General features: G+C 44.5%; 1 protein-coding gene and 1 long non-coding RNA gene across 16 annotated transcripts in view; one reads left to right on the forward strand and one right to left on the reverse strand.

Annotated features, from left to right (window-relative positions):
• The window catches only part of KMT2C (lysine methyltransferase 2C), a 347,150-nt gene that overhangs the window by 173,261 nt on the left and 150,325 nt on the right, over positions 1 to 23,564 (forward strand). For 9 of the 14 annotated variants that reach the window (XM_075922783.2, XM_075922788.2, XM_075922785.2 and 6 more), the window contains 3 exons: positions 3,361 to 3,523; positions 14,972 to 15,143; positions 18,109 to 18,247. In XM_075922783.2, coding sequence (XP_075778898.2) covers positions 3,361 to 3,523; positions 14,972 to 15,143; positions 18,109 to 18,247 — 474 coding nt within the window. The remainder of the gene's footprint in view (positions 1 to 3,360; positions 3,524 to 14,971; positions 15,144 to 18,108; positions 18,248 to 23,564) is intronic. The other 5 variants (XM_075922789.2, XM_089776786.1, XM_089776785.1 and 2 more) reach the window with 2 other exon arrangements.
• Positions 2,322 to 5,716, reverse strand: LOC142827396 (uncharacterized). Of its 2 annotated transcripts, XR_012902121.2 has the most exons (4): positions 5,595 to 5,716; positions 5,169 to 5,323; positions 3,192 to 3,514; positions 2,322 to 3,081 (listed from the first exon to the last, which is right to left on the reverse strand). It is a non-coding gene; the product is annotated as an uncharacterized LOC142827396 (long non-coding RNA). The 2 variants fall into 2 exon arrangements; XR_012902122.2 differs by lacking the exons at positions 5,169 to 5,323; positions 5,595 to 5,716 and adding an exon at positions 4,082 to 4,241.

The following is a 23,564-nucleotide window of genomic DNA, read 5'->3' on the forward strand; positions in this document are numbered from 1 at the left end:
TGTGTGTGGGGGCAGGGAGTCCTTTCCCCAGTGCCCCACTGTGCCCGGCTGGGCTGAAGCCAGCCCTGGGCAACCCCAGGCTCTGTCTGCCCCAGCCCTGGAGCTGCTGCCTGCAGGCAAAGATCTGGGCCTGTCAGGGAAGAAATTCTGCTCCCTAACCCTGCCTCGCCTCATTCCAGTGTTGTTCCCAGGGGCTGTGAGTCCCGGCGCTACTGCCTTGCCTGTGAGTATGCTGGGGGCACAAGGATGTGGGGGGGGGGGGCAAGATGGGAGGGGGCAGGTGTTGCACTAGGGGGAAATGGGATGATGCAGGGAAAAAGCTGGGGAGATCCTGAGGCTGAAGGGAGTGAGGCTAGAGCAGAGGGAAGATGTGAGGGGGGGATACAATTTTACTTTTCAGAAGCTGCACTTTTCTTTACTCCCCTCCTCTTCTCTCCCCTCCCTCCCCCCCAGCATTGTTGGGTACATTCTCACTCTCTCACCTTTTCTGTGTTACTTCCCCAAACACCTCCCACTCCTAAACTTCCTCTCATACCCCACCCCAAATTCCCTTTCAGACCCTATCCTCCTTACCCCATCCTGCACCCCACCTCCCATCCAGATCCTGCATCCCTGTCCCACTCACTGGCAGCCCTGTCTCACACATTGAACCCCTCATTTTTATTTCCACCCCAGAGCCTAAGGAGGTCCACAAAATCCACTAACTCTGGAACCCCAGAAAAGTAAATCTGGCCTATAGGATGCCCTTAATCTCAGTCCTCCCTGTCCCTTCCCCTCACCCTGTGGGGCTGGAGTGCCAGAAGATTGAGGTGTCTCAGTTGGGGGCCACATCAGTGAGGGTTGGGGGGGTTTGGAGGAGTATTTTTGCTTCTCACTTGTGTGATCCAATTGATCTTTCTGTAGGTTAGTGACCCGCAACCCAAAAAAGGTTCCCCACTGCTTCCACAAATAAAGAAACCATTGAAACCTTTTGTGTTGGACATATTTTAATTTTTTTTAATTACGTTTGAGAAACTACCATGAAAAAGTTAAAATGCTTAATCTGTTTAATAATTTAAATTAAACCATTCTCCCCTGCTGCAACACTAGCAAAATGGCTCAGGCATAATTATGTAATTAATGGTGAGTTTCCATTTGCTACTGGTAGTCCGTGGAGAGATTTGCATTGACCCAGGTTGTCCATGAGGTGCGCGGTGGAGAGAGCCCCTCTCCCTCCCCTGGGAGAATGGCATGGCCCAAGGCAGGAGGGTTAAATCTTGGCACACCATTCTGGAAAGGTTGCTTTTCCATAAACCATGGACCTATTTTTCATCAGTTTATTCCAAATTTTCTATATTTGTCTATGTTGTGTCTCCTCCATGCCCCCAAAAAGTATAAAAACATGTAGCAGTACTTTGGGGATTGTAATGAGATCCAAGACTGAAAAGGATTGATGAACTGAATCAGAAAGGTGTGTGTGTGTGTGTGAGAGATGATAGAATTCCTCACCCAACCTCAAACAGAGGGGTTGTGTTACAGAGTGGCTGGCCTATATGAATGAAGTAGGTTCATTTCCCTTGTACCAGAATAGGTGCTCCCATTCGGTAGTTAAGAGGGTGGGACAGCACCACGGGACTACAGAAAATCAGGGAGAGTCCCAGAGAGGTTGAGGTTCCAGCAGGTCAGAGCAGACTGGTTGTCAGGATGAGCAAGTGAGACCTGCCAAAAACGAAGGGCTTGGAGGAGTCTAGAAGAAAGCAGAATGTGTCTGCTCTTTCTCTTTCAGTCTTCTCCCAGGAACAAAAGGGGTTTGCTGGCTGGTGTCTTCCAGTCATACGAGGCAGGGACTGAAGGCAGGATGAGCTAACTTGCTGATATCTCCAGCGCCAGAAAACTGGAGCCAGGAGAACTATGATAGGTTCCCATGATAGGCCTGCTCCCATGGTGAGGATGATGCCAGCAGAGTCTGGGGGGTGGGGTGGGGGGGAGGAGGGTTCACTGGGGAGAATAGGGGTGCACCTTAGTTGGAAAGACTGGGGTGGCTACCCTGGCAGACACTCAGAGAGGACTATTCTGGGAAGTAGGGCTGATTGGAGAGCTAGGGCAAGGTGTGGGACGCTAGATCTGTGCTGGAGAGTGGGGGTGCGGTGAGGGCACCAGGGCTGCATTTGAAACATCTGCACTGCGGAATTGGGACTTGTGTGCATGGGGAATTTTCTTTGGTAACAACTTAGCCTCACAAGGCTATTGGCATTAGGAAAGACTGTTTCAGGGGGCTCAGAAAGGGAAACTAAGGTAGGTGTACCTGTCATGAAGAAGGAACTTCATGTCGCGTGGCTCTGTGACAAATTGTTAGCTCTTTATGGGGAATTCTCTTTTCACATACACACATGTGGTCATTAATGATGTATTGATTCCGTGCAAAGTATGTCTGTTGCCTGAACTTGTGTATCACAGAATGATAGTAATTAGAGATGGTAAAGAAATACTGGGTCATCTAATCCATCACATTGTCAGTCAGGGTTGCTCCATACAATGTCTAATGCATTGATCCTTTAAAGAGAACATGATACTTCCTGTTCACTTTCATGTCCTGTTCACTTTCACGTAGTTTCATATTCTAATGTATGCTGTTATTTCACAATATCAGAATTCTACCATTTCTAGTAACAGCCCTTACCAGCATACAATGCCTTTGTATGCACTATTCTGAATTACTTTACAGGCCTCTTTATAAAAAAAACAAACTGAAATTAGACAAATAGATAAAAAGTAAAGGAAATATATTTTCCCCACCTCATCAAAAAGTCAGAAGTTACCAGAGAAGATTTATGCACATGAAACATACGGTTCTTGCAACTGATGATAATCCGTTTATATAGACAACAGTAAATAATGAGAATAGATTTTGATTGTATGTTGATGTTTGCCATCCTAGGAATTGCTGCCATGTAGTGCACCTCAGAATGCTGAGCGTGTTGTAGCTTAGGGTTGGAACTTTCAACATTTTTCAGCGTTGCCCTAGCTTTGCTTCCAGTGAAGTCAGTGGGAGTTCTACCATTCACTAGCGGTGTTAAGCTGCTCAATGTACTCTTAATCGATCTGAAAAAAAAAAAAAGAAAAAAAAAGCTTTAGTCAGAATGACCATGAGAGAGCACCAGATTCAAAGCTGTGAGTCATCTCTACAGAGTGTAAATCTATAGGGTAGGTACCTGGTCGTAGCATTGCTTCTGTGACTAAAACTTTTGGCATTGTTTGGGCCGCAGTGGCTGAACTGAACATGGATTTTCTGAGTTGTGCAATAAAGAGATTTCTTCTGCAAATTTTGTAGCTTTTGTGTTCAGTTTTCATCATAAAAAGAACTGCGTGTCTGTTTTTCAGCGATGTGCATATTGTAAGCACCTTGGAGCCACTATCAAATGCTGTGAAGAGAAATGTGCCCAGACGTACCATTACCCCTGTGCTGCTGGAGCAGGCACCTTTCAGGATTTCAGTAACTTCTCCCTCCTTTGTCCAGACCATATTGACCAGGCTCCTGAAAGATGTAAGTAAGCAACATTCAAATAAGAAAGTGAACTATATATGGTTATATCACAGGTTCACATGCTGGTCATATAAGATTCGATCGTATCAGATGCTGAGCATCCTGGTCCAACCCAGCAAAGTATTTAAGAATGCATTTGTATTTAAGCATGTGAGTAACCGCCTTAAGCCAAGAGTATTGGGCCCCATTTGTCAGCACTCTGTATAGTGAGTATGGACTCAATCCTGCATCAGGGGCATTATAACCATTTCTTAAAGCACTTCTGCAAATTAGAAGAAAATAAAAAGATAAGTATATTTACAAAAGGCCAGTTAACCACAAATTAATTAAAAAAATGGAGGTTCTGCTAAAATAAACATTAAATGAAAATGCAGATGAAACATTAAATGAAATGCAGAAGTAGAATTGTTGCAGCCACCGTATACTGAACTGACAAACACCAGTGTGGTTATTTCTCAATAATAGCAGGCTGTGCAAATCTCTGCACTCTCATTGCTACAGCTCCAAGAATTCTCTGTCCATAAGCCTATTTCAGACATGGCTACTTAAAGTACTCACTCTAACTAATGGTTTCCATTGGAGACAAGCTGCTGGAGTGCACAGATCACTTGCCCAATCCAATATTGCAAATCCTGAATTCCTTTTTACTTTCCATTGCTCTACCTGCTTTTAAGGAAGATTTAGTCCAAACTCCAAAGTGCAATTGGTTTACTCTGTTACACATTTGTAAAACTTTTTTCTTCATATGCTGTGCTTCAGTCATGTGTTATAGCTGGAAAGGCTGGGGAAAGGGAGTATACAGGAGTTCCTCCTCTGCCCTTCCTGCTTGCCTGCTCAGCTAGTAGTACAAAGCTGAGTCAGGCCATATGAGCAGTGCTGCTGTTCAGATGTGACCAGATGTTTTCAAATGGTCTTTTCTTTGCACTGAGCTGCTTTTGTGTCAGTAAGTGACAGCACGTCTCTTCCATTGTGATCCTGCTTATTTTTCTGCATAAGGACAGAGCTGAATTTGATGAAAGAAGATTTGAGAGAGCAGAGTCTCATGCATATGCACCCCCTCCTAGTCCGCTATTAAATAACAGTTGAAAGAGGGAAGCAGGCAAAATATTGCATACAAGCAAATATGATTTAAACTACTCACGGGAGAAGGGGGGCTAAATCATCTTCAGGAGCAGTGAGCCTGTGAAACAGTTTCAGCTAGTAAAAAGGTATTGTGGACATCTGTATATTTTCAGATAGCTACTTCCGACTATTATTATTAACTTGTCACTGTGACCTTGAATTAGGCTGATGCACTGAAATCTGGGGTGTAAATATATATTTTGATGAGCTGAAGAAATAATGAAAAAGCTGCTTTGCATTACTTGGCATGGAAAATGGCTTTTCCACATACTTACATGCTGACCTAATACGCTGTGAATGGTTAGCTGCCTATTGCATGTGGATCCAGTAGCTGGCTCATGAATACTTTAAACTCCACTAGATCTGGGTAGAGCAGGGGTGGGCAAAATCAGGCCCGGGGGGGGGGGGGGGCAGATCTGGCCTGCCAAGCATTTCTCTTTGGCCCACCCAGCTGCTTAGCAGAGAGTGCATACTTACAGCTGGCAACATATGTTCAGATGTCCCTCCCCCACCTTGCACTGACCTGCAGCAGAGCTGCTCCCATGAGTGTCCTGCTAGCTGTGCAGAGTTGAGGAGGAGGTAAGGAGACAGGGGAGTGCTAATGTGAGGGAGCTCCTCTCCCCCCTATACCTCATCTCTGAAGAGAAGGAGTGACATAGTCATCAGAGCTGCTCCAATCTGAAATGTAGATGGTAAGTGACAGAGGAGTGCAGAGCAGGGGATAGGGAGGGGGAGACAACAGAGCAGGACTGATTTCCCTTAAAGAGACAAAGTGTGGCTTCTCTCCGAAACTTAGCCAACACACACATGCTCTGTGCCACACGCACACCGTCACTGTCACGTACACACTGCCACACACACTCAGTCTGTGTCACAAAGTCTGTGTCTCACACACACAGTGTCTCTGTCACACACTCTTTATGTCTCTTTCTGTAGCCCTCAACCTCACCCCTTCTGCCTGAAGGCCCGAACTGTCCAGGCAGCCCAGAGCCAGCCCACTACCACATATCAAAGTTTATGAAGTGGCTCCCCTGCAAAATTATTGTCTGCCCTTAGATTAGATGATCGAACGGTCTCTTCTGGCCTTACAGTCTGCAGATCTCAGAAACTGCATGTGGCACTGAGAAACCTCTGATGTTTGCATGTACATCCTGCTTGATCCCAGAACACTTTGAGTGAGTAGGGATGACACAGGGGAAGCAGCTCAAACATGCAAAGGGACTGGCCGGGGTAGGACATTAGCCCTGTAGGGCAGGGATGAGTGTGGCAGTGACATCACAAGGCCTTTTGCAGCACCTCAGCTTATTGGTTAAAGGACGTTGGGAGGCGATGACCTCACAGAGAGGCCATTACAAATGGCCAGGTAGGACAGGATGGGGGGCTGGGGCAATCTCAAGAGCTCCCATGACTGCTGCAGGGACTCTGCTTCTTGAGGCTGGCCCTTGAGGCCTGAGAGAGAATTCAGGGTAACATGAAGAGGAGCCTTTTTGGAGTGTTCTCCTTTCCCAGAACTAGACCTGTAGAGAAGGTAAGAGCCTGTGCGAGGTTTGGTGCCGATGCAGCCTGACCCACCTGGTGCTGGCCAAATGCAAGGCATGGGAAACAGTAACATTGGGAGAATTATTTTCCCACCTAGGCCTTTGTCCCTTATTATTACTGGGGACATTGGAATTTGTCATTTTTCGTATCCCTTTTCCCATAGCTTCCTGCCCCTCAGTCTCACTGCTGATTGGATGAGCTGCCGGGCCCAGTGACAGGGAGGAGTCTCGGGACTGTTGTTCTCTATAAGACCCAGCAAATGAGCCAGAACTAATCATCTGCTTGGGAAATTCTTCTTTTCTACATTGGTTGGCTCTGAGCAGTTCCTTAATTCTATCAGTTGGGTGTAACAATCCTCTTCTGCTTGCCTCCATGTCAAGGGAGGTTGGGGAGCTGTGAGGATCTGTGGTGAGAGTGTCACTAGCAGCAGTATATAATATGAGGTGTCCTATTATGTGGAGTCATTACAGATGATGTGGGGGTGCAGTAGAGTCCTGTTCTTCTAACCTTCCATTTGTGCAGTTTTCTATGTTAACCCAACAACCAACACACACAGGGCCAAAAGTAGGCAATTCCTCATGTGTCCACTGGATGGCACTACATCGTCACACTTTCCCATTCTTCTAATTATCTCAGTTTTGAGGATCTGATCTGACCCAGGTCCCAATTCGATGTGACAAATGGGGCTCTGCTGTGTATTAGCTGGAACAGTCAATTTTATTGGTATTTTATTATGTTTAAATAAGAGAAGCAACTCATCAGCCATGGGGCAGGCAACACAGGGGCAGGCAACACATGGCCTGGCAAGCTTTTCAATCCGGCTCACAGCCACCCTGCTCAGACCCTCAGGCAAAGGAGCAGCCCAGGGGCTCACAGTATCTGCCTCATCTGCCTCTCTGTGCAGGAGGAATCTTTGCATGCTACCCTGCCCCCAGCATGATCATTCAGATCCTGTTGGGCTGGTTACCATTGGCTACTCCTCCTCATCACAAACTCTCAGTTCCCTTTTGCTGGAACTAGCCAATGGGAGTTGAGAGATTATGCTGGGTGCATGTGTAGCTGCTACCGGACAGTTTTGAACTAGGACATCTGGCGATTAGTGTAGGAGTCTCTACAGCTTGAGCTATAAAACCAGCTGGCTCTCTTCTTAGGCTGTAGAGCTCTTTTGTTCTTATCTCTTGTTGTGAGTGATCTAAGTGCCACTACGTGAGACAGTGAACCACACTAGATGTGTGGGTTACACATGGGGAGTGCATGTTGATCTCCCCCCCCACCCCCTCCCTACTGTGTGGCGCAGAGAGGCACATGGAGCAGCTGCTCTGAGCTCTGGGGCTGCAGCAGGCAGGGTAAGCACCTCCCGGTCAGAACCTGCCTCTGGAACCCCACTTCCTCCTACACCCCAACTCCCTGCCTCAGGTCACCATACTCTCCTGTTCCAGGTCACCATCCAGTACCTCTCTACTCCCCTGTTCCTAGATCACAGACACTGCACCCCCTCTTACAGGCAGTCCCCAAATTACGCGGCTCCGACTTATGTCGGATCCGCACTTAGGAACGGGGCTTTCTCGCCCCGGAGCTCGCAGGCAGCGGGACCTCCCAGAGCGCAGCGGTCCCGCCACCTTGACCTCCGGGGCGAGAAAAGCTGCTCTGGGTGCCCCTGGTCTGCTGGGGACCGTCTCCAGCAGACCAGGGACACCTGGAGCAAAGCCGGGGAGGCGGAGGGGTCCCACGCCTCTGAGGCTTTGCCACAGCAAAGCCGGGGAGGCGCGGGACCCCTCCGCCTCTCCGTCTTTGCTCCGGGTGTCCCTGGTCTGCTGGAGATCGTCTCTAGCAGACCAGGGACACTGGGAGCAAAGCCGCAGCGGCGGCAGGGTCCCGCGCCTCCGCCTCCCCGGCTTTGCTCCGGGTGTCCCTGGTCTGTTGGGGACGGTCCCCAGCAGACCAGGGACACCGGGAGCAAAGCCGCAGCGGGGTCCCGCGCCTCTGAGGCTTTGCCAGAGCAAAGCCTCAGAGGCGCGGCACCCCGCTGCCACTGCCGCTTTGCTCCCGGTGCCTCTGGTCTGCTGGGGACCGTCTCCAGCAGACTTGGGACACCCAGAGCAAAGCCTCAGAGGCGCGGGACCCCGCCGCCGCTGCAGCTTTGCTCCCCGTGTCCCTGGTCTGCTGGGGGAGGGGAGCGCAGCTAGTGCACCCCCCCCCTTGCAGACCAGGCTTTTGTTGTGGACCCTGGGGTAGAACAGCTGGGGTGCTGCCGGGTTGATCCTGCAGGGACCTACCTGGCAGCCCAGCTGTTCTGTCCCAGGCTCGAGATTCAGCCGCTGTTGAAACTGATCAGTGGCCGATTCCAGGAAGCTGGGGGCAGAGCAATTCTGCCTCCAGCTTCCTGTAGTCAGCCCCTGGTCAGTTTCAGCAGCAGCAGCTGAATCTGGAGCCAGTTCCGACTTACATACAAATTCAACTTAAGAACAAACCTATAGTCCCTATCTTGTACGTAACCTGGGGACTGCCTGTATATCCCTCTCCCAGGCCAGAATCCTCTCCTGCACTTATATCCCCTCTTGAGCTCTGCATCCCTGTCCCCAGTCAGAACCCCCTCCGCCCAAACTCCCTCTCACACCCCACCATCTCCTGCATACCAGTACCCTACCCCAAGCTCCATTCTGCACCAAGACCCCTCCACAGAAAAGTGCAGCCCTTGACCACTTAACAAAACCTTGTCGTGCCCCTCTCATCAAAAATTATTGCCCATCCCTGGGTAGAGTCTAGTAACTGTTTCTTGCTTTAGAACACTATAGCTCAGTGGTCTCCAACCTTTTTACACCCAAGATCACTTTTTAAGTCTCAGAACAGGCAAAGATCTACTGCCCCACCCCTTCCTTGAAGCCCAGCCTACATTACATGAGGAAATCTAATGTAAATGTACTGCGCAGGTGTGCAGTTCAGAGAGGGCTCAAGAGCTACTCTTGGAGCCCCTGAGATCTACTGGTAGATCGCGATCTACTGGTTGGTGACCACGGCTATAGCTCTTGTGTTCCTTAGAACATATGATGTTTCCACCCTAGGTCCCAAAATCAGTTTCTGTGATCTCCAAAGCCCTCTCACTTGCTTATACCCCCCGCCCCCGAGCTGCATCTAGATTGTGAACATGTTGGGTTTCTAGTGTAATCCATTCTGGGACAACATGGCAGGAAAGCAAGAAGCAGACACTTAACAAAGGAACTTCTTAATTACAATGAGTTTACTCTTAAAGCAGTCAAGAGTGACAGGTCTTTAAAAACAACAGAAGTTCTGTGATGTACCTTGTGGGATTCTGAGATTTGTAGCATTCAAGCTGGGCATAGAGCTTCCTGCTCTTTTGCTTCTGCAAGTCCCTTAGGGTGTGTCTAGACTACATGCCTCCTTCGACGGAGGCATGTAGATTAGCCAGATCGGAAGAGGGAAATGAAGCCGCGATTAAAATAATCGCGGCTTCATTTAAATTTAAATGGCTGCCCCGATCTGCCGATCAGCTGTTTGTCGGCAGATCGGGGCAGTCTGGACGCGATGCGCCGACAAAGAAGCCTTTCTTCATCGGCACAGGTAAACCTGGTTTCACGAGGCTTACCTGTGCCGATGAAGAAAGGCTTCTTTGTCGGCGCATCGCGTCCAGACTCCCCCGATCTGCCGACAAACAGCTGATCGGCAGATCGGGGCAGCCATTTAAATTTAAATGAAGCCGCGATTATTTTAATCGCGGCTTCATTTCCCTCTTCCGATCTGGCTAATCTACATGCCTCCGTCGAAGGAGGCATGTAGTCTAGACACACCCTTAATGTGGCAGTAGTCTGCCCTTAGCACAGACCAGAATGCTGCTCTTGAATAGGGCTTCCATCTGAAAGATGTTCTCAAACTGAGTAGCTATCAAACAACCAGTTCAACTTGGCCAGGGGTGGGCAGTAATTTTTTCCCAGGGGCCACTTCAAAAATTTTTGAAGTAGCCCGGGGCCATCCCATAAGGGACGGGGCCTAAACTTGAAGGGGCGGGGCTACCTTACCTCCTGACCATGATTGCTCTGGGGGTGGGGGAGCCCCTTTGCCCCCCTTCCCACTGGGCACCCATGCCCTAGAAGAGGCTTGGCATACTCCCCCATCCCCAGGCCAATCAGGGCCTGGGGGCGGGGGAGCGTGGGAAGCCTCCTCCTGTCCTGCAAGGAGCACGTGGCACTTTGAAGTGCCGCACACTGCTCTCAGGGCAGGGGCAGAGTGGAGAAGGCGTGGGGCGTTCCCCAGGCCCTAATTGGCCTGGCTGCGGGGTAGCAGCAGGGTTTCTGTGGGCCACTTCCACCTGCTTGGTTGGCTGAATTTGGCCTGTGGAGGCCCTTTTGCCCACCCCTGAGGCTTGCCCCTTCCCTACTGCAAACCCTTGTGTTTAGCCCCCCTCCCCACCCAAAAAAACAAAACCTTACATATATTCCAGTGGAACGGTTAGCCAGTAATCGAGACAATAAAATCTATTCTCCCCAAACTGCAATCTTGATGGCTGTTTGTGTTAGTCCTTTAACAAAGGGGTTCAAACACCTTTCCCAGGTGGGCTGCTAAATGGAAAGTAGTACAATAGTTTAGCTTTGGACATGTCCAGACCTGTGCAGTCACCATGTCCAACTTTTCCACACACAGAACAAGATAAAGTTAATTGACTCAGACATGTTCCAGTCTGCCATGCTGTCCATCTGATTTTTGTGTCTTGTTTCTTCTAAAAGATTACGATTGGGTCACCTCAGTACTTTGGCTTTCTTGACCTCCCATTCTCCAATTTTTTTCTTTCATGGTTCCTAAACCTCTTTCATAACTTATTCCACAAACTCAATGTTCTCTTTGTGACCTTTCTATAAGAATCATATTTCCATTAAACTTAAGATCACTCTTGGAAAGTTTATCCCTATTTAATACATTGCTTTAAATTGCTTTGTCAGATGTCTTACCTATCTCATTATATTTCGTCCCTAGACTCTTTTTCCCCCCTACATTTTTACCTGTGGATACCTACACTAAAATTGTCTATTCTCTTAAAACAAAAAATCTTGATTTTTTTTTTTTAAGCAAGCCATTTTGGCCAAAATAAGAACTAATCTCAAACTCTGTTAAATATTAAAGATCCTGCAGAATGCAGCTCTCTTTCACCCAGTCACATTAGCACACAAAGTCTTTCATTTTCTGCACTCTTTTTCACTTTGTTCTGGTTACAAGGCCACGTTATTGTGCTGCAATAGAAAAAGAAAAAAGGTGTTCTTGTATTTCTCCATCACATTGAAGCAGAGTTTCTAGCCCGTCTGAATTTTTGAGTGTTTATCAAAACCTTTTGAAAGTCACATATTCCTAATCTTGATCCTCTTAATTAGAATTTCTCTTTAGATCTATAAGGTGTTGCCACCATACTGATGATTTGTAGGATCTATGACAGTTAAGTTAGTGCCTCAAAAATCTGATGTCCGGATCCATTGCACTGTTTGAAAATGTCATGTCACTGTACATATATGCCTTTTACCCTAAGTAAAATGTGGGTTTAGCATGCATTGCTTTAGTTGTGAGAAATCCATGCACTGTTTACAGCCATTTCATCTTGGTGCATAGCTTAATTTTACCATGCTAAACTACCCTGCTGTATCTATAATCTAGGATAAATTTCTTTTGTGTCTTCACCACAAACTACCTTTACTGCATAATGTCAATTCTGTCTACATAATATCAGTCAATCCAATCTCATCAGTCTTAACAACATCTAACTTTATCTACATTTCATCCATTTTCCCATGCCCATGTTCTCTCTTGTCCTCTGTCTAAATCACTGCAATTTCTTTGCAGTGTGTACAAAATGTTTTAATGAGTGTCTAAGCTTGTATACACTACTTTAGTATTTATTCACATTATTGGTGTATTTTCTCACAGACCAGAATTAATAAATCTGCCCAGTAGTTTTTGGCTACTCTCACTGCCTCACTCCATCCATCTTCTCTGATCTAGTTACTTCCTATGGTGAGCTGGAATCTTCCTTTGTCTTCCTCTTTCTTAGCTATATGCTTACTCCCTATGTGATGCAATTTCTCTGCCAGCCCTGAATTAGTCTCAGTGGTTTCAAATGCTGCAAAGAAAAAAAGTATCTCTTCTCTCTTGCATTTGTTGCCCACCTTCAGCCTTCACTTTTCTCATGTCTGATTTGTTTTTCGAGTCATGTAATATCTTTTTTATATTGTATTTTTTGAAAAATCCTGCATTTTAACTGATTGAAATGTTTTGTGAAGCTAGTATAACAGTGGCTATACAAAAATAAATTGAGTTTGTAAATTGAATATTTATCTGTTGTATTTAGATTGACTTATGGAAAGTAAAGAATAAGGTTTTGTGTTTCCTCACATTCAATATGATCAAATTAAATGTTATCAGGTGCATTGAATGAGTATTGAAATCTTGAACAGAGTCACTCATGGAAATCAGGTGTTCCATAATGTGGAGTCAGAGAGCCATAATAAGGTAGATACTTGAAGGAATGGAGCCTGCATAAATGTTTTAATTTGTAATCAAAATAAAATGGGAGGGGAACAGCTGTAGATAGATAGATAGATAGATAGAAATAATATGTTAAGAGCATTATTATTATTATTCAACCACACAGCTTAGGCAGTGCCTGAATTAAGGTTGCCCATGAAAGGTTCCCCCCACCAGGCATATTTTCACCTTTTTGATTCCTCATACTCAGCATTCAAATCAGGTAGTTTCTTCCTTTTTGCTGCTTGTGACCAACAGAGTAAGCACTGAGGGCACAAGAGAGGCAGTCTACTCTCTCTGAGCTCAGTTCTGGCACTTAGCACAACAGTGTCCTCTGCAGTTGGGAAGGAAAATTGCTTAGTCCCTTCATCCTTGGGATGGTAGTATATTAATGAACTCTGTAAGATGCTGCATGTACAATCTGGTTAGCATGCAGGATCTGTAAGGGAATGGCCCATGCTCACTGCTGATGGTGTCTTCAGAGAATTTAGCTGTCAGACTCCAATGCACCTGCACCGAACATGTACAGATTTGGGGGAACTATTACAGGGATGGCAAAAAGTACATTCCTAATACTACAAAAGCTATCCCCTGCTAAATTTCAATTTTCTGCTTCAAAATATAGAGGTGCTAATGCTTCTTTAGTTAAAGGTTGTCTGAACTAAAATGATTAGGGGTTTGGAACGGGTCCCATATGAGGAGAGGTTAAAGCGACTGGGACTTTTCAGTTTAGAAAAGAGGAGACTGAGGGGGGATATGATAGAGGTCTATAAAATCATGAGTGGTGTGGAGAGGGCCGATAAAGAAAAGTTATTTATTAGTTCCCTAAATAGAAGAACTAGAGGACACCAAATGAAATTAATGGGTAGCAGGTTTAAAACTAATAAAAGAAAGTTCTTCTTCACACAGCGTGTAGTCAACCTGTGGAACTCCTTGCCGGAGGAGGCTGTGAAGGCTAGGACTATAATAGAGTTTAAAGAGAAGCTAGATAATTTCATGGAGGTTAGGTCCATAAAAGGCTATTAGCCAGGGGATAAAATGATGTCCTTGGCCTCTGTTTGTCAGAGGCTGGAGAGGGATGGCAGGAGACAAATCGCTTGATCATTGTCTTCAGTCCACCCTCTCTGTGGCACCTGGTGCTGGCCACTGTCGGTAGACAGGATACTGGGCTAGATGGACCTTTGGTCTGACCCAGTACGGCCGTTCTTATGAATTATTTTTTAATATGGGTCAAAATACTTTCCCCAGCCTCATTCTCACAAGCATCTGAATTTGCCACAGCTGACATTTTCCATAAAAATTCAACCTGAGATAAACATCTGGCATAGAAAATTTCAGCCCAAATATTTTAAATTGGAAAAAGTTATAAGCACTGAAAAAACAGGGTCTTACAATGAAATGTCAGGCAAACTTAATTATAGTCATGGTTATCTGTACCTTATATAATACATCTTCCTTTCTCTCTTTCTTTCTCACTCTCTCTCTCTCTCTCTCTCTCTCTCTCTCTCTCTCTCTCTCTCTCTCTCTCTGTATGTGTATATAATATATATATATAAACATCTTTTGTAATGGTATAGGCAAAGAAATTATTTCAAAATTATTCTTTTTAAATCAGTAAAATGGAAACAAACTAATTACATAGCTACAGTTTTGTGATTACTAATATTTAGTAGGGCCAGTTTATTCAAAGAGTACATTAATATTGTGTCTGTAATTACACCCAAGTATTGATGTATGTCCTGGTGAGATATATACAATATAAAAATAGTATATGTATATGACTGTTATATAAACTTGCAACAAATGGAATTGTGTTTCTTGTTTTCTCAGTTAGGGTGATAAAAGTTTATTGCTAGTCTTCTGCAATTTTAAAACAATTAGGGCTTGATTCAGAAAGGATTTACACATGTGCAAGTGTGTGAGGGCCATTCCTAAGCATGGAAGCTCCTGAATCAAAGCCTTAGTAAGTACTTAGTTAGTACCCACACCTTTTCATGTAGCAATACATTTTATTCAGTCGTTTTTTCTAGTTTAAAAAAAAACAACAGAGCAATATATTCATCAGGAAATTAATTAAATTTGAATGGATTAAAAACATACATGGCTTTCTCTATTTGAATTGTATATTATTCTTTTAAAGAACTCGACTTATATTTTGAAAACATTTATCTCTTGATTTCTACATGTATTGAAAAGTTTGGCTTTGGAAAGAAAATCAGGGAAGCTATTTTTTCATTGAATAATTGGAAAACTTTTAAATTATAGCAAAGGAAGAGGCAAATTGTGCAGTGTGTGACAGCCCTGGAGATCTCTTAGATCAACTTTTTTGTACCACCTGTGGGCAGCATTATCATGGGATGTGCCTGGATATACAAGTTACACCTTTAAAACGAGCGGGTTGGCAGTGTCCTGACTGCAAAGTATGCCAGAATTGCAAGTAAGTGACAACGGGGCATGGTTTTACATATGCTGAGATTTTAAGAACAAAACGTTACTAAAGAACTGTCCACCTTAAACTGTCTAAAAAGTAAAGATTGTACACTAAAGTACATCTACTTAACACATAAGTGCTAAATTAAAAAAAACAATAAAATCCCAAAGCTTCTGAATTTTCCTCAAAAAAAGTTTGTGGAACTCCAGTATATTAGGTACCTTACCATTGGCTGGAAGTAGTGTTTGTGCAAGACTGGCCCTTCTATTTTGGGATACTTTGTAGATGGAGTGAGCTGATGAGTCATTGCTAAAACACATTTGTGGCTACCTGAGGTGATGACAAGTCAAGAGCAGTCACAGATAAGGCAAGCATTTGAAACAATGAAATAAATTTTTACAAGGGTTCACTGGGGACTGGAATATGCCTGAACAATTATTCCCATTACCATTAGACCTATCTAGTATGTGTTTGTGTGTTTTTTAAAAGTGCCTATTGCAAAAGAAAAATAATATTTTCAGTTTTATGGACATCATCAAGGACAATCTGAGAGTAAATAGCTACTTAATTAGTGCCTGGTATGCCTGATAAAAAGGACAAAATGCACCTCCCCTATGCTGCTCCATATACCAAGAACACCAGGTTCAAAGAAAGTGTCTTATATTTCTTCATCATACACAAACTACAGTAGATATCAACAGTCAATGATTAGTATTGAAGCACAGTCTAAAAAGTACCCCCGCAGGAAGACTTCTATTGTATATGGGAAGCCTTGCTAATAAATCCTCTACATAATGGCAAATGGAATAGGTAATAAAATGTAATTATTATATGAAGTATAGTGTTTTGTTGGGGACAGGGTGATAGTTATGCAAGTGTCATAGGACAGTGTCTTATCCATTTTGCTAGTCAGAGCAGCATTTATTCCTTACTTTCAAAATACCATGTCTCTCAGCTAATGAAGTAGCAACTAATATGCTGTATGACATTTTGCTGATGAGTTTTGAGTGTGAGCCTGCAGCTTAACTACACTTCTTCATCAAAATGAAACCGTGGTGGTACATTGAGTTATTACATTTATTTATTAGAACTTAAAAATACACTCAAAATGCTGGACAGATCCTCAGCTCATTCCTTCTTAATGGGTATTTTTAAAAAAGAATGCCTATTTTTATATAGATACATGCAATAGCTGTCAATTATCACTGAAGCCAAAGGGGCTATGATAATACACCAACTGCAGATCTGCCCTACTTTAAAAGAATAGGCTTTGGAATCTTATTCCTTAATTATTTCTACACTTTTACATGTATATAGGTTTAGCATGATAGGCTTATTGACAGGCTGAGCTATAGGCATCTTTTTTTTGTGAAAAATATAATTGAATCATTTGTTTTGAGAAGAAAAAATTGCATATATTTTCCAGACACACACAAGGCAGACTCTTTTTCCAAATGAACTGATTCACCTGGATAGAATTCTCTCTAAAGATGTTAATTTTAGCCACATGTTCCCTTTAACTTTCCGACTGCCAAAAGCTAGGTCTTAAATCCATGTATTGCCATCTAAACAAAAACAGCTGATTTCCAGAAGGTGTGGGAATTTTAAGTTTGACCATTTGAAAAACAAGACAACATTTTAGTTTCTTTAATATAGATTCAAGAGCCTGCCTTTTAGGCAACTGTGTGTGAAAATTATGCCTGTATGATGATGACGTTGTTGTGATGTAAACTGAGTTCTGTGCCGAATTATCTCTGCTTTGTTCTTAGAATCTCTCTCTATATAAAAGAAACTTTTCCTGTGGAATGACAGATTGATGTAATCATGTCACTCTGAGTCCCATGGTCCCTCCCCCCTCAGCTGCTCCACCTCCTCCCTCTTCCCTGCTGCCAACTCAGCAGGGATTGGCAACCTATGGCTCCTGGGGAGCAGCAGCACTGAAAGTATGCTGCTGCTGCTGGGCTTGTGGGGCAGATGGAGTGGGGACCAAGACCATTGGCGGCGGGGAGGGGGAGAGAGGTGGTGGCAGCACAGAGTCCCATGGAAAGGGGTGGGACTGGAAGACAAGCTGCTCTGGCGGTAGGGCCCATGGTGGGGCGGGGGTGGAGAGGCCCATGGGGCGGAGGGGGGGGACCAGAGATGAGGCACGCCCATGGCAGGGGAGATGAGGGTGCCAGTAGAGAGGCCTGCAGCAGGGGAAGTGGGACTGTGGGACACCTTGGGCCAGGGCTGGTAGTCACCCTGGCTCCTGAGCCTCCATACAGCTGATGGCTCTCTCTCTGGAAGCCGCCACAAAGTTGGCGGCTGCTGGAGTTTTAAATTCAGCTGCTCCAGAGGGTGCAGGACCCGCATAGCCTCGCTGGTGCTTGGGTAGGGGGAGGGAGAGATGGTGGGAGCAGCGCAGCCTCTCTGGTACTCAGTGGAGGAGGGGATGACACATGCAGCCTCCCCAGTGCTCCAGAAAGATGGGTGCATGCATGAGCTGCACATCTCCCTCCCCCCACCGGTGATCCACATGATCTCCCTCCTCCTGGAGGGGTGGGAGTTTTCCCTTCTCCCCTGGGGGGAGCTGTATGCCTTCCTGTCTCCACCTTCCTGCGCCCTAGCCCCCTCCCACACACCCTTCCCCCTCCCAGAGGTGCATGCCCTCCCTGCTTACCACACTCCAGCCCCCTCACACACCTCCTCTGCTGGGGGAAGAACCAGGACTGGCGAGGCCTGGTCCTGCTTGGTGGCAGTGGGGTGGAGAGCTGGGGCTGCTCGGGGGGGGGGGGAGTTTGGGGGGCAAAGAGCAGGTGGAGGGCTGGGCCATAGGGGTGTGGGGGGGGGAAGAGCCAGGCTATGGTGGGCTTGGCACCAGGCCCTCCCCGGCCAAGAGGGGGGTTGGCAAACATAGTGAGTAGGGGGCCCATAGCATTTTCTAAAGAGTGTTTTTTTCAGTATGACCTGTTTAAATGGCTTTGTTTTTAAGTGTCGCCATTGACGTATTTGTTAGGCATTCTGGGGAAGACAGCAAGATGCTGGTGTGTGATACGTGTGACAAAGGGTATCATACTTTTTGTCTGCAACCAGTTATGGACTCTGTACCAACAAATGGCTGGAAATGCAAAGTAAGTTGAATAAGTTTTTAAAACTGTTCATTGCCTATGTGGGGCCAAACCTTGATATGTTGCTTATGCTAAGGATTACCTTACTCCATATGTATTGCTTTTGAGGCCAGAATGATTAGTAAGATTGTTGTTTTAAGTGAGTAAAAGTGTCAGAATTCAGGCCCTGGCTAGTGGAAAAAAGAAATTTCATTTGTTTATTTAAATCGGCATAGATGTGCATAAGGGTGTAACATTAAGACAACAGTCTAGATTTCTTAATCCCTGAGAATTTCATACATGTGATGTTGAGTGGTATAATTTTTTTAGATACCATCTAGTGCATGTAAATATGGAGGCTAGCTAAAAATATGCTGTTTTCTTTGCTTAAAGCTCCATTTCACAGACATTACTGACATAATCTTTTTTTATTTAATTGTTTATTCCAGTATTGCATGATTTATTTTTATTCACTTCTTAGTGGAGAACGTGTTGCCTCTGAGCCAAATGTTTGTATTACTGTAAAAAATCTCTGCCAGCCAGTCAGCTTGCTGGATGTCTAGAGTTTATTTACTTGTTGGTTTTTTTTAATTAATAAAATGACAGCCAAACAGGAACCAGCATATTCATAAAAATATATTGTATCTTTAAAATCAAATTACTGTAGATGAGTGATAGAAATGTAGCTGTGTTAGTCTGTCCTGCATTTTACTGTAGATGAGATATTCCAAAATAAAATATGCATGAGAAATCTTTAATCTAATCATATTTGCATAGTATATGGTCATATACACGTAAGGCAAGTACTATAGGCATTCTGTGTATGTTGACACCCATTTTGCAGCTTGGAAAATTAAGGTACAAACCTGAAATAAGTTGCTCATATCCTCAAACCAATCAGTGCAGCTCTAAGAATATAACTAGAGAGTTTTTTATTTCAATCTTGTACCTGTTCCTCTAGATAATCCTGCCAACAGAATGTGGCTGTTCATTAACGATACAGTGAGCAACAGTCACTTCACTGCACTAATATCAATCATATTTGATCTTTGGTATTCCAATAGTGTAGATATAATTTTTGTGTGTGTAATAGAACAGAGTCTCAAGCTTAGTGGCTTCAGCTTTAAGAACAGCAGTCTGATCAGTGTTGCTACATTTTTAGGCAGAAGAGACCGTAAGGAAAAGACCATTTGACAACAGCCTGTCATAATAATAATTTTGATTATAACCATTTTGAGTATTTTAGTGTCTCATGCTCTTTGACTTTTTTTTCATGGCATCATAAAAATTGTCTGACTACTAAATTGATGTCTGTCTGCTTTGATATAAAACGTGTCTGATATAAAACAGATTTGAAATGTTATGGACAATTTTTTGAACTTGATCTCTGATATGTACTTATCGTATTTCCCTGTGACCTAACATAGCTGGGGTATCCAGCTGTCAAATGTAGACTTGCAGTTATACTGTCAGAATTGTGTAAAATGTCAATAATGTGGTAAGTCTATATATATTTTTAAATGTGTATAATGTTACTGCTGCAAAATGAACTAAAGATTCATTAATGTAGGTTAGGTTTGTCCCTTGGATGCAAAATAAAATAAATCCATCAGGGAACGAATATGGAGGGAAGAACAGCGCAGTGTTTGCTTTTTGGCGCTTTTCTTAGATCATTTCTTCTTGGGGAGAGTGTGGGAATGACCTTCATATGTAACAGGAAGTGTTCTTGGACCCCAAACCTTACAGATCTTGGGGTATCTTCTGGGGTCACCGTCTTCTTTGAGGGGTCTTGGCTTTCAGCCTCTTGGCGTTCTTCGCATCTGCCTATTAGTAGTACCATTCTTACAGTCTTGCCCTGTTGACTCCTGCCCCGATATAACATTAAACAGTACCTTGAATAGCTTCATCTTGAGGGCTCTCCTGCAGTAGATCCTGGCATGGCCATTATGCCTGCCTCAGTTTTCTTCTTTCTGAGTCCCTAGTATCTCTAGGAACTATCCTGCCCCAGTAATATCACTCAGTGGGACTGATTCAGTCAGTACATAAAAATTGTGCAGAAATCCCCACACATAGTCCATTTAACACATCTGGTGTATTTTGTCCTGAAAACCCCAGGGGTCCCTTGACACCCGCAGTACCACACCTTCAGGGTTTTTTGTCATACCTTGGCACTCCTCTTCTTTCCCTCTCCCAGCTGGAGTGCAGCCCTGCTCTTCTCAACAGGAACCATCTCCCCTTTGCTTTGCTGGGGTATTATCCTCACCAGGAGAGCACCCCTGCCCCTTTAACAATTCTCCTAGGTCAACCTGTCCTGGTTGGAGACATTAGCAAGTAAGCCCTTCCACTGGTCTTCTGCCTTCAACACTCTCCAGCCCTTCACTTTCACTGTCCAGTATAGGCAACTTGATCAGTTGCTTTCTGACCTTCAGTCCTCCCCATCCCTTAGGCCCTGGCAGTTTGATTTGGGGATGTTGGCAACAAACACTCTTGCAGCTCTCCTGCCTTCAGCATTCCACAGGAACCTGCTATAGTTTCCCACAGAGCTCTCATCTGCCCCTTTTTGTGGCTGACTCAGATCACTCTGACTCACTGAGTGTCTCTCTGATTCTCCCTGGATCTTTATAGCCTCTGGTATTACCCTGCCAAACTGGGAGCACCTTTTCATAGAATCATAGAATAATAGGACTGGAAGGGACCTCGAGAGGTCATCGAGTCCAGCCCCCCGCCCTCAAGGCAGGATCAAGCTCCGTCTACACCATCCCTGACAGATGTCTATCTAACCTGTTCTTAAATATCTCCAGAGAGGGAGATTCCACCACCTCCCTTGGCAATTTATTCCAATATTTGACCACCCTGACAGTTAGGAATTTTTTCCTAATGTCCAATCTAAACCTCCCCTGCTGCACTTTAAGCCCATTACTCCTTGTCCTGTCCGCAGAAACCAAGAGGAACAAATTTTCGCCTTCCTCCTTGTGACACCCTTTTAGATATTTGAAAACCGCTATCATGTCCCCCCCTTAATCTTCTTTTTTCCAAACTAAACAAGCCCAGTTCATGAAGCCTGGCTTCATAGGTCATGTTCTCTAGACCTTTAATCATTCTTGTCGCTCTTCTCTGTACCCTTTCCAATTTCTCCACATCTTTCTTGAAATGTGGCGCCCAGAACTGGACACAGTACTCCAGCTGAGGCCTAACTAGTGCAGAATAGAGCGGCAGAATGACTTCACGAGTTTTGCTTACAACACACCTGTTGATACAACCTAGAATCATATTTGCTTTTTTTGCAACAGCATCACACTGTTGACTCATATTCAACTTGTGGTCCACTATGACCCCTAGATCCCTTTCCGCCATGCTCCTTCCTAGACAGTCGCTTCCCATCTTGTATGTATGGAACTGATTGTTCCTTCCTAAGTGGAGCACTTTGCATTTCTCTTTATTAAACCTCATCCTGTTTACCTCTGACCATTTCTCTAACTTGCTAAGGTCATTTTGAATTATGTCCCTATCCTCCAAAGAAGTCGCAACCCCACCCAGTTTGGTATCATCTGCAAACTTAATAAGCGTACTCTCTATCCCAATATCTACATCATTGATGAAGATATTGAATAGTACGGGTCCCAAAACAGACCCTTGAGGAACTCCACTTGTTATCCCTTTCCAGCAGGATTTAGCACCGTTAACAACAACTCTCTGACTACGGTTATCCAGCCAATTATGCACCCACCTTATCGTGGCCCTATCTAAGTTATATTTGCCTAGTTTATCAATAAGAATATCATGCGAGACCGTATCAAATGCCTTACTAAAGTCTAGGTATATGACATCCACCGCTTCTCCCTTATCCACAAGGCTCGTTATCTTATCAAAGAAAGCTATCAGATTAGTTTGGCATGACTTGTTCTTCACAAACCCATGCTGGCTATTCCCTATCACTTTATTACTTTCCAAGTGTTTGCATACGATTTCCTTAATTACCTGCTCCATTATCTTCCCTGGGACAGACGTTAAACTGACCGGTCTATAATTTCCTGGGTTGTTCTTATTCCCCTTTTTATAGATGGGCACAATATTTGCCCTTTTCCAGTCTTCTGGAATCTCCCCTGTCTGCCATGATTTTTCAAAGATCATAGCTAAAGGCTCAGATACCTCCTCTATCAGCTCCTTGAGTATCCTGGGATGCATTTCATCAGGACCTGGTGACTTGCTGACATCTAACTTTCCTAAGTGATTTTTAAAGATCTGTTTTCTGGCACAGGGGTTTTGCAGTCGCTTCATATCTTGAGGCCAGCCACTCTGTGACAGAAGGCTTATGTGCACTGGTGCATACAATGTTCCAGAACATCAAGGATTACTTTCTCAGAAAAAGTTGTTAATAAGGGTTCAAGCTATAGTAACATCTGCATGGAGGTTATCTTCAAACAAAGTTCTCTGTGTTCTCTATGTTTAGTAAGCTAATGGCATGCTTTTTCTGAGTGTTATTGCATTCTGCCTTCCCCACACACATCCTGGACCTTACAAAAAGTCCTTCAGTATACCTCTAAAAGAGAAAGGAAGGATACCATGGAGGCAACTGATCCTAATGCATGATTCCCCCCCCCCCCCCCACCCAACACTTTGTTTGGGAAGGGGGAGATCTGCAAGCTAAAGGATGCTTCTGGGCACCAACCCCCAGAAAACAATTGTGTCCCTATCTTTATAACATGCTCTTTGTATCTATCAAGTTAATAGTTTTTAAGGTGAGAGGGGACCATAATGATCATCTCCACCTACATAGAACACAAGCCAAAAACCCCAACCTAGTGATATCTGACGATCTACCATCCGGTTATGGTGTGGTACTTTAGCTGTTCCACAGAGACTACATCAGTTCAGTGGCTGAATCAGCCCATATAGGCACTTAAGCAACCCTCTATGTAGGAAACAGGAAGGGGGATGATCCATATAGAGATTCATATGGTTTCCCTGCACCTGCTCATATCTGCCTGCATACATTGCTCTTAAAAGGACTTGTGCGACACGCCTGTCTTTGCCATGAAGTAGGTGTAGGGCTCCCGATATCTTGCCACTCCTTGTTCAGTAAAATAACATCAGTTCAACTTCACAGGACCCTCTTTCACTATTAGGAAGGGACTGGACTTATCTCATTGTTATGTTGTCATAAATGGCAATAGTTTAGTAATACGTTTTCTGGCATGCTGCACAGAAAATGAACAACAATTGAATAGTTATGCATGATGTCAAAGGTGATAGCCATTGATTCTGAAGTTATAAATGGAATAAAGACTGAAGATAGATGATATAAGATTTTATTTGGCCACCTTTGTGACATGAATTGAAT

Source organism: Pelodiscus sinensis, chromosome 2 (genome assembly GCF_052426305.1).
Source record: "Pelodiscus sinensis isolate ZL-2025 chromosome 2, ASM5242630v1, whole genome shotgun sequence".
NCBI lineage: Eukaryota > Metazoa > Chordata > Testudines > Trionychidae > Pelodiscus > Pelodiscus sinensis.